Raw genomic sequence first — 11,218 nt, forward strand, 5'->3', positions numbered from 1 at the left:
TAGGTGAACTGTCAAAAAAACTGTAGGAAAACTGCTGTATATTTACAAAGATATTCATTACATGGTTATCTAATAATGATAGATCAAAAACAATCTAAGAATCTATGAACAGGAAAATCCACACACACTTTTTAAAAAGCTTAAAGGAAATACAACATATGATAGTAGAGGTTATCACTGAGAAATGACCTTTTATTCTCTTATGTGTAGCCTCTGTATTTCTCAAATTTTCTCTTATGAGCAATCATTAGTTTAGAAAACCATTCATTTTAACTTTAAAAAAAAGTGAAAACCTTTTGATGAATCAGCTCTTGAAAAAGATACAAAGAGCATACTTATTCATAAAGGATACTGCAAATCAAAAATACTTACCTTTATATCAAAGGGTGACTTTTTCTTGATATGGGGTGCCCAATATTTACATGCTAACTGCAAAAGTAAACAGTATAAACAGTAAGTCATATATTCATACGGCTGTAGAGCTAAAAGACCAAGATCATTCAGTAACAAGCACTTCTGGCACAGAGCCACGTTAGATAAGAGTCATTTACCTACTAAGGGGATTACATGGGCTTGTAGATCAGTTAGCATCTTTGGCCACAATCCACTGAATGTCAGTAATGCCCTGCATGGCAACCTGCTACTGTGATTTTAAAAACAAAACAAAACATACTTTTCTAATTACCCCTAGGGGAAAGTTAATAACCACAGTCAAACATCTTCAGTATAGAGCTAAGGAAACCCAGGTTTAGAAAAATTAAATGAGCTGCCCACAATAAAATGTTAACAAGTGAGCCAGTACTAAACACCAGATTCAAAGTCCTCAGGAATGTTGATCTGCAAAACAATAAATCTTTAAGTGATTACCACACTCAGGAGGGCTTCTTTGCTGGCTCAGTGGTAAAAAATCTGCCTGCCAATGTAGGAGTCAGTTAGTTTAGTCACTCCGTCATGTCCGATTCTTTGCAAATCCATGGACTGCAGCACACCAGGCCTCCCTGTCCATCACCAACTCCCGGAGCTTGTGCAAACCCATGTCCATCAAGTCAGTGATGCCATCCAACCATCTCATCCTCTGTCGTCCTTTCTCCTCCTGCCCCCAACCCCTCCCAGCATCAGAGTCTTTTCTAATAAGTCAGTTCTTCGAATCAGATGGCCAAAGGCTCCAATGCAGGAGACTAGGTTTCAATCCTTGTGACAGGAAGATCCCCTGAAGAAGCAAATAGCAACCCACTCCAGTATTCTTGCCTGGGAAATCCCATGGACAGAGGAGCCTGGCTGGCTCAGTCCATGGGGTCACAAAAGAGTCAGACATGACTTAGAGACTAAACAACAATAACAGTAGTCTATTAAGTGACAGCACTATGTCTCAAAAGAAACAATGTATATACTTTAAGAATACTTTATCACTAAAAAGTGCTTATCATTAAAAAAGTGAGATCACAGAATTCAGATATCTGATCTTCTTTATAACTAAATTTCAACCTCTACAACTCATTCACTCAATAATCATTAGAAAGCACCTTCTCTGGTCAGGTGCACCAGGTGCTCAGAAATAATGGAGGAGGAGGGGCAGGGAAACGGTACTATCCCTACATACTCTCTGTCCCATCTCTACCGTCCTTCCTTTCACAAGTTCGCTCTCCTGGCTTCTTTACATACACATCATAAGGCATCTGCACTGCATCTCCCAGGACTCCCTGCTCTTCCCCAACTGGCTCCTTTTTTGGCATTCAGGTCTTAGGTCAAAACCACCTCCGAGAGGACTTTCCCGACTGCTCTTATACACTCCGCCTGCTCTGTCACAATGCCGTTTCATTCTCCTGATAGCAATGATAACTGTCTGAAACTACACTGTTCATTTACTGACTCTAGACTGTAAGCTCCCTGAGGGGAGGGAACTAATAACTTCTACCCAAAATTTCAAGTATATGTGAAAACAGAGTTCTAATCTGGAGCTATGACAAACCTAAACAGCATATTAAAAAGCAGAGACATCACTTTGCTGACAAAGGTCCGTATAGTCAAAGCTATGGTTTTACCAGCAGTCATGTATAGAAGTGAGTTGGACCATAAAGAATGCTGAGAGCCTAAGAACTGTTGCTTTTGAATTGTGGTCCTGGAGAAGAGTCTTGAGATCCCTTGAACAGCAAGGAGATCAAACCAGTCAATCCTAAAGGAAATCAATCTTGAATATTCACTAGAAGGACTGATGCTAAAGCTGAAACTCCAATACTTTGGCCACCTGATGCGAAGAGCCGACTCACTGGAAGACTCTAAAGCTGGCAAAGACTGAAGGCAGGAGGAGAAGGGGATGACAGAGGATGAGATGGTTGGATGGCATCAGTGACTCATTGGACATGAGTTCAAGCAAAGGGAGATAGTGAAGGACAGGGAAGCCTGGTGTGCTGCAGTTCATGGGGTTGCAAAGAGTTGGACAGAACTTAGCGACTGAACAACCATAACAATCTAGTCTTAAGTTATCTGCAAAAACCTCTCCAAATTAATGTAGATTGATGACAATGAATTAACCATATAAGAAAAGGGTGGGAGGAGTGGAGAGGATTAGGAATCTAAGCAGAGGGAACAAGGTTGAAAGGCCAGGAGGTGAAAGATAGCACAGCACAATTAAGGGCAGTTCAGTATGGCTAAAACACAATTAGAAAAGGGGAAATAACAGACAAAACTGGATATAAGCACAGGCTGGACTATAAAATGAGTTGGATGAATCCAGTCATTATCCTAAGGGCAATTAGAACTCATTAGAAATTGTAAGAAGATAAGTGAGGTGATCAGATTTGTACTTGGGTAAAATCACTCTGACAACAATATGAAAAATTTGCTTGAGGAGAGCAAGTGGAAAGACAGGAACACAGGTTACGATACCTAGGTTCAGGAAGAAAACCATAGAAACTTGGCTTAGGGCACAGAAAGCAGACAGATTTAAGAGACATTTAGAATGTAGCAAAGTGCAGGCTAGGAAAAGAAGGACTCAAAGTGACTCCTATGCTTCTGCCTTGGCAAATCTGCTGAGACAGGGCACAGAGAAGAAAGAAGTTGGTGAGTAGTAAGTTTTACCTTGAGTTACTTGCACTGTTAGTCAATACCCCAAACAACAAATAAGGATAGGAATGCTGCTAAGAGCTACCGGGGATTGTATTTCCCTATTCAAAGCCAACCGCGGTTCACAATAAAACACAGTAACGGGTTCTAGAGGAACACTCACGTATTAGCGTCGGAGACTGCTCTTCCTAGACCCATTGATTTGGAGCAAGTCTCTTGTCTGACTCTCATCGCTCCGCTCAAAGATCGAGGTTACTCTAAGGGTAAGAATAAGCCTATTCCTCCTTCAACACTCAGTTCAGCATCACCTCTGCTACGAAATCTTGCCAGTCTCAGGTAGACTGGGGTGTTCCTTCTGCGACTTCATCGCTCGAGCGACAAACTCTAACATAAAAGCTTTCTTTTCATGTATCTGTATCCCCCGGAATGTGAACTCCTCAGGGTAGAGTCTCTTTAACCATGGTTTCCCCAAGAGCTAGTGCGGTGGCTGGCACACAGCACATACACTTCAGTAAAAAGACTTAAGTTAATGAATCGATGAACAAATGCCTCCTGGGTGCTCCCTTCCCGAGGAAAATTCCACCCCCTGGCCTCAGAGTCCTCATCCCTTCACACACACCAGACTCGCCCTAGCCCACCTGGGTCACGAACTCTGCGTTGATCTGGGACACCGTAGGGGCCACGATTTTCTTGGGCTGAGCAGGGGCCGTCATGGCAGCACTCTCTCCGCTCCAATGGAAAAGAAAGGACCGCTCCGAGCAGCGGTGAATCTGATGAACTTCCCCTAAGAGGCGATTGCGGCTGCTTGATTCTGAGATGCAAAAATTCGGCGGGGCAGAATATCCTCAAGGTTTACAGTCTCACTAGGAAGGCGTACCGCAGCTTGTACATTCTTCGGGAAGCGGAACACAACAAGGCCGGAAGTGCATGCAAGGTGTCGGCTCTGAGCTAGAGAAGCAAGAGCTTCGCCCTCTCCCGCTTCTGCCCCCTAGTGGGAAACCGACAGAAAAACACCAGCGAGACTGGATTGATGTCTCAGTGGCCTGATAGATGGTGTTGGTGGAGGTTAGGTTGTTAGCGTTGGGGAGGAAGAGGGAGACTTGGGATTTCTTTCAACCCTAAAAAAAAAAAAAAAGTAGTAGTGAAAAAAAAAATTAGACGGGGAGGCAAGGCTTGGTTTTAACTTTTTAAACCGATTCATGGAAATATAAATTAGTCTATAATGAACTGCACGTATATTGTGTGAAATTTAATTTTTTTTCATAGGCACACATCTGTAAAGCCATTACCAAAGTCATAATAATAAGCATATCCAGTGTCCCTAAAAGTTTCCTACTACTCCTGTGCGATCCATTCGTATCCACTGGGTAGAAGTGATCTTTTTGTCACTATGAGTGCTAAGCCGCATCAGTCGTGTCCAACTCTTTGCGGCCTCATGGACTGCAGCCCACCAGGCTCCTCTGTCCATGGGATTTCCCAGGCAAGAATACTGCAGTGGGTTGCCATTTCCTTCTCCAGGGGATCTTCCTGACCCAGAGATCAAACCTGTTCTTAGCATCTCCTGCACTGGCAGGTAGATACTTTACCACTGAGCAACCTGGAAAGCCTCTCTGTCACTACAGAAAAAGATATATATTATATCATTTCATTTTTGTAAAATCCTATTAAAACTATATTAACCTACAGATTAATATATAATGTATATTAATCTATAGTCTAATATATTAAAGTATGTTAGTCTGTATATTAATATATTTTAATCAGATTTTACAAATATGAAATAATATAGTAGGTACCTTTTTCTTTCTTTTTTCACTCAACATAATGACTTTTATTATTTAATCTATCTTATTGGCTGAGCTGGGTCTTTGTTGCTGTGTTTGGGCTTTCTCTAGTTGTGGTAAGCAGAGGCTACTCTTTTTTGCAGTGCACAGGCTTCTCTTTGTAGAGGCTTCTCTTGTTTCAGAGCACAGGCTCCAGGCACATGAGCTTCAGTAGTTGCACATCTGGGCTCAGTAGTTGTGACTGGAAAGCCCTAGAGCATGGGATCAGTAGTTGTGGTGCATCGGCTTAGCTGCTCCAGAGCACGTGGAATCTCCCTGGACCAGGAATTGAACCAGTGGCCCCTGATCTGGCAGGTGGATTCTCATCCACTGTACCACCAGGGAAGTCCAACATAATTATTTTGAGGTTCATCCATGTTGATGCATGTATTAATAGTTCATTCCTTTTTATTGCTGAGTAGTAGTCTATTTTATGGGCATACCACTATTTGTTAACCTACACATCTATGGACAAGCATTTGAATTGTTTCCAGTTCTTGACTATTCCAAATAATGCACTAAGAGCATTCTTAATATAGACATGTGTTTCCCTTTCTCAAGTAAACACATAGGCGTGGAATAGTTGGGTCATATGGTAGGTGTATGCTTAAATTTTAGGAAACTGACTATTTTCCAAAGTAGTTGTACTATTTATATTCACAACAGCAGCGTATGAGAGTTCCAATTCCACTCCTTTCTCATCCACACTTGGTATAGTTTTTTTTTAATTTTTGCCATTTTAATAGTTATGTGGCATATCTCTTTGTAACTTTAATTTGTATTACCCTAATGACTAATGATGTTGAGGGTCCCTGTGCTTCTTTGCCATTCATGATTATGGAATCCTCTATTCAAATTGCTTGCCCAATTTTTTAATCGAATTGCTAGTTTTATCTTATCATTGAGTTTGAATACTTCTACCACTCCCAAATCCATTCAAAAATGAAACATGTGTCAATGGCACCCCACTCCAGTACTCTTGCCTGGAAAATCCCATGGATGGAGGAGGCTGGTGGGCTGCAGTCCATGGGGTCGCTAGGAGTCAGACACGACTCAGCGACGTCACTTTCACTTTCACACACTGGAGAAGGAAATGGCAACCCACTCCAGTGTTCTTGCCTGGAGAATCCTAGGGTTGGCGGAGCCTGGTGGGCTGCCATCTATGGGGTCGCACAGAGTTGGACATGACTGAAGCAATTTAGCAGCAGTAGCAGCAGCAGCAGCTAGTAAACCTTGCCTGGATTACCATAGGCAAGAAACTGGTAACACAGTTGCCTCTAGGGAGAAAGTACTGGGAGAGGGAAGAACAGGAGCAAGGGAAGTCTTATTTTACATTTCACACCCTTTTGAAACATTTGAATTTTGTAATATGTATAGCCTGTTTGAGAATAAACAGTTGTGAAGGAAAACAAGTGTCTGTAAATATGAAAATTAAATATGGAGTCCTTTTCTTCTTCTAATTTCTATGGTATAAAGTTTGTTTTTAGAACTAAAGATGATTTGCATGATCATAATTTTAAATGCAACAGATTTTGAATACATAAAGTATGTAATTACACTTTAATTACAAATAAAGCCTATAAAACAAAAGGTAAAATAAGATTTTCTGAACAGCTTTTATGATGAGTGTTGCAAGGTAGATAAGATTTTGACAAACATCAGGGAGGGACCTCAACACATTAGAAGGCAAACTCATTCCAAGAGTGAATGAAAGGCTCTAAATGAAAACAGAGATTTACAGATAATATTATAAGAGCTTGTAATGATGACTCCATTCACTTCCTTCTTTATATATTCAGTGTACATCTGAGAACGTAACAACATCAGATACTGTTTTAGACTATATTTTTAAAACATAAAATCATGCCTTCTCTTGCTTTCCAGAAACACGTATTGCTAACAACAGTTTAACTCAATGGTTCTCAAAGTGTAGCTTCAATACAGCAATAACATAACTTGTGTAAGTGCAGATTTTCAGGCCCAGCCCCAAATACTGAATCAGAAACTCTGAGGGTGCAGCTCATCAATCTCTGCTTTTAACAAGCCCTCTAGACGATTCCAGTGCACACTAAAGTTTGAAAACCACTAATCAACAGGGACAATTAACATAGCTAAGAAGAAAAAGCAGTGGGAGCACTGGAAATGGAGTGCTAGGGTAAATCAAAAAGCCTTCCAGAGGAAGCAGTGTTTAAGTTCAAACTTCAAAGAATGAATAGAAGCTAGTCAATACAGATGTAAAATATTACATGTTCCATGTTGCTTAATAACACCATTGAACCACTTTTCTTTTTCAGTTTAGTTCTTTTTTCCCCTCTAACAGAATTCTGTTTCTCTAATGGAATAGTGCTAATAGAATTCCAGCAGTTAGCCCTGAAATTCTAACCCCTCCTAACTGACAATAAGAGAAACCTCAACAAGAAAGGAATTAAGTGTGTTCTTTCACTGCTTCTGAAGAGCAGATACTCTGCATGAAACAGTCCTAGCCAACATCATTTCTAATAAAGGATTCCTAAAAGTCATGCAGACTTCAAACATGGTGCTATCCCCTTAAAAATGTGTGCAATTATCACTGGTTATCTTACATAATATAAACTGAAATCTGATTTCTGCATATTAAACTTTAGTTTCCTTCCATAATGATGGAATAAAAACAAATTAAACCTGGCTCAACTAAATCTCTTCTTTGAATAGAGTATGAAAGTTTGTATCTAATTTAAATTCATACTATGTAGGTAAGATCAGTTCAATCACTCAGTCATGTCTGACTCTTTGCAACCCCGTGGACTGCAGCATGCCAGGCCTCCCTGTGTCCATCACCAACTCCTGGAGTTTACCCAAACTCATGTCCATTGAGTCAGTGATGCCATCCAACCATCTCATGCTCTGTCGTCCCCTTCTCCTCCTGCCTTCAATCTTTCCCAGCATCAGGGTCTTTAAGGTCAGGTCAAATGAGTTGGCTCTTTGCATTAGATGGCAAAGTATTGGAGTTTCAGCTTCAGCATCAGTCCTTGCAATGAACACTCAGGACTAATCTCCTTTAAGATGGACTGCTTGGATCTCCCTGTAGTCCAAGGGACTCTCAAGAGTCCTCTCCAACACCACAGTTTAAAAGCATCAATTCTTCAGCACTCAGCTTTCTTTATAGTCCCAACTCTCACATCCATACATGACTACTGGAAAAACCATAGCTCTGACTAGATGGACTTTTGTTGGCAAAGTAATGTCTCTGCTTTTTAATATGCTGTCTAGGTTGGTCATAGCTTTTCTTCCAAGGAGTAAGCGTCTTTTGATTTCAGGGCTGCAGTAACCATCTGCAGTGATTTTGGAGCCCCAAAAAATAAAGTCTGCGATTCTTTCCCCATCTATTTTCTATGAAGTGATGGGACCGGATGCCACGATCTTAGTTTTCTGAATGTTGAGCTTTAAGCCAACTTTTTCACTCTCCTCTTTCACTTTCATCAAGAGGCTCTTTAGTTCTTCTTTGCTTTCTGCCATAAGGGTGGTGCCATCTGCATATCTGAGGTTATTGATATTTCTTCCAGCAATCTTGATTCCAGCTTCTGCTTCTTCCAGCCCAGCGCTTCTCATGATGTACTCTCCACATAAGTTAAATAAGCAAGGTGACGGTATACAGCCTTGACATAATCCTTTGGAACCAGTCTGTTGTTCCATGTCCAGTTCTAACTGTTGCTTCCTGACCTGTATACAGATTTCTCAGGAGGCAAGTCAGGTGGTCTAGTATTCCCATCTCTTTCAGAATTTTCCACAGTTTGTTGAGATCCACACAGTCAAACGCTTTGGCATAGCAATAAAGCTGAAGTAGATGTTTTTCTGGAACTGTCTTGCTTTTTCAGTGTTGGCAATTTGATCTCTGGTTGCTCTGCCTTTTCTAAAACCAGCGAGAATATCTGGAAGCTCACAGTTCAAGTATTGTTGAAGCCTGGCTTGGAGAATGTTAAGCATTACTTTACTAGTGTGTGCTGCTGCTGCTAAGTCACTTCAGTCGTATCCAACTCTGTGCGACCCCAAAGACGGCAGCCCACCAGCAGCCTGGTGGCTCCCTCGTCCCTGGGATTCTCCAGGCAAGAAAACTGGAGTGGGTTGCCATTTCCTTCTCCATACTAGCATGTGAGATGAGTACAAGCGTGTGAGATGAGTACAATTGTGTGGTAGTTTGAGCATTCTTTGGCATTGCCTTTCTTTGGGATTGCAATGAAAACTGACCTTTTCCAGTCCTGTGGCCACTGCTGAGTTTTCCAAATTTGCTGGCATATTGAGTGCAGCACTTTCACAGCATCATCTTTTAGGAATGAAATAGCTCAACTGGAATTCCATCACCTCCACTAGCTTTGTTCATAGTGATACTTTCTAAGGCTCACTTGACTTCACGTTCTAGGATGTCTGGCTCTAGGTGAGTGACCACACCATCATGATTATCTGGATTGTGAAGATCTTTTTTGTACAGTTCTTCTGTGTATTCTTGCCACCTTTTCTTAATATCTTCTGCTTCCGTTAGGTCCATACCATTTCTGTCCTTTATCGAGCCCATCTTTGCATGAAATGTTCCCTTGGTATCTCTCATTTTCTTGAAGAGTCTTTCCCATTCTATTGTTTTCCTGTTTCTTTGCACCGACCAGTGAGGGAGGCTTTCTTATCTCTCCTTGCTATCCTTTGGAACTCTGCATTCAAATGCAGGTATATCCTTCCTTTCTCCTTTGCTTTTCACTTCTCTTCTTTTCACAGCTATTTGTAAGTCCTCCTCAGACAGCCATTTTGCTCTTTTGCATTTCATTTTCTTGGGGATGGTCTTGATCCCTGTTTCCTGTACAGTGTTATGAACCTCTGTCCATAGTTCATCAGGCACTCTATCAGATCTAGTCCCTTAAATCTATTTCTCACTTGTACTGTATAATCGTAAGGGATTGGATTTAGGTCATAACTGAATGGTCTAGTGGTTTTCCCCACTTTCTTCAATTTAAGTCTGAATTTGGCAATAAGGATTTCATAATCTGAGCCACAGTCAGCTCCCGGTCTTGTTTTTGCTGACTGTATAGAGCTTCTACATCTTTGGCTGCAAAGAATATAATCAATCTGATTTCGTTGTTGACCATCTGGTGATGTCCATGTGTAGTCTTCTCTTGTGTTGTTGGAAGAGGGTGTTTGCTATGACCAGTGCATTTTCTTAGCCTTTGCCCTGCTTCATTCTGTACTCCAAGGCCAAATTTGCCTGTTTCTCTGGGTGTTTCTTGACTTCCTACTTTGGAATTTCAGTCCCCTATAATGAAAAGGACATCTTTTTTTGGTGTTAGTTCTAAAAGATCTTGTAGGTCTTCATAGAACTTTTCAACTTCAGCTTTTTCAATGTTACTGGTCGAGGCATAGACTTGGATATCCGTGATATTGAATGGTTTGCCTTGGAAATGAACAGAGATTATTCTGTCATTTTTGAGATTGAATCCAAATACTGCAGTTCAGACTCTTGTTGACTGTGATGGCTACTCCATTTCTTCTAAGGGATTCTTACTCACAATAGTAAATATAATGGTCATCTGAGTCAAATTCACTGACTCCAGTCCATTTTAGTTAGCTGATTGCTAAAATGTCGACGTTCACACTTGCCATATCCTATTTGACCACTTCTAATTTGCCGTGATTCATGGACCTAACATTCCAGGTTCCTATGCAATATTGCTGTTTACGGCATTGGACCTTGCTTCTATCACCAGTCACATCCACAACTGGGTGTTGTTTTTGCTTTGGCTCCGTCTCTTCATTCTTTCTGGAGTTATTTCTCCACTGATCTCCAGTAGCATATTGGGCATCTACTGACCTGGGAAGTTCATCTTTCAGTGTCCTATCTTTTTGCCTTTTCAAATTGTTCATGGGGTTTTCAAGGCAAGAATACGGAGGTGGTTTGCTATTCCCTTCTCCAGTGGACCACATCCTGTCAGAAGTCTCGACCATGACCCGTCCGTCCTGGGTGGCTCTACACAGCATGGCTTACAGTTTCACTGAGTTAGACAAAGCTGTGGTCCATGCGATAAGATTGGTTAGTTTTCTGTGATTGTGGTTTCAGTCTGCCTGCCCTCTGATGCCCTCTCTCAGCACCTACCGTCTTACTGGGTTTCTCTGACCTTGGGCGTGGGGTAATCTCCTCAGCTGCTCACCACAGCAGCGCCGCGCAGCCACTGCTCTTATGTAGGTTAAGATGGAATCAGGAATAACAAGAATATGTATTGGAGGAAATAACTTTGTTTCTTCATTACAAATCTGGAGAGGGAGGGCAATGAGGAGGATAAATGGACAAGCATATCATGTGACATGCAAGGGAG

At 41.4% G+C, this 11,218-nt stretch overlaps 1 protein-coding gene across 1 annotated transcript in view; it reads right to left on the minus strand.

Annotated features, from left to right (window-relative positions):
• AQR (aquarius intron-binding spliceosomal factor) overlaps positions 1 to 4,048 on the minus strand; it is a 94,513-nt gene extending 90,465 nt beyond the window's left edge. Inside the window, exons 1-2 of the mRNA XM_055537287.1 lie at positions 3,702 to 4,048; positions 373 to 429 (exon numbers count right to left, since the gene is read on the minus strand). Of these exons, the coding sequence (XP_055393262.1) occupies positions 373 to 429; positions 3,702 to 3,776 (132 nt within the window). The 5' untranslated portion in view covers positions 3,777 to 4,048. The remainder of the gene's footprint in view (positions 1 to 372; positions 430 to 3,701) is intronic.
• Between the last annotated feature and the right edge of the window lie 7,170 nt (positions 4,049 to 11,218).

This window comes from Bubalus kerabau, chromosome 10, assembly GCF_029407905.1.
Source record: "Bubalus kerabau isolate K-KA32 ecotype Philippines breed swamp buffalo chromosome 10, PCC_UOA_SB_1v2, whole genome shotgun sequence".
Taxonomy (NCBI): Eukaryota; Metazoa; Chordata; class Mammalia; order Artiodactyla; family Bovidae; genus Bubalus; species Bubalus kerabau.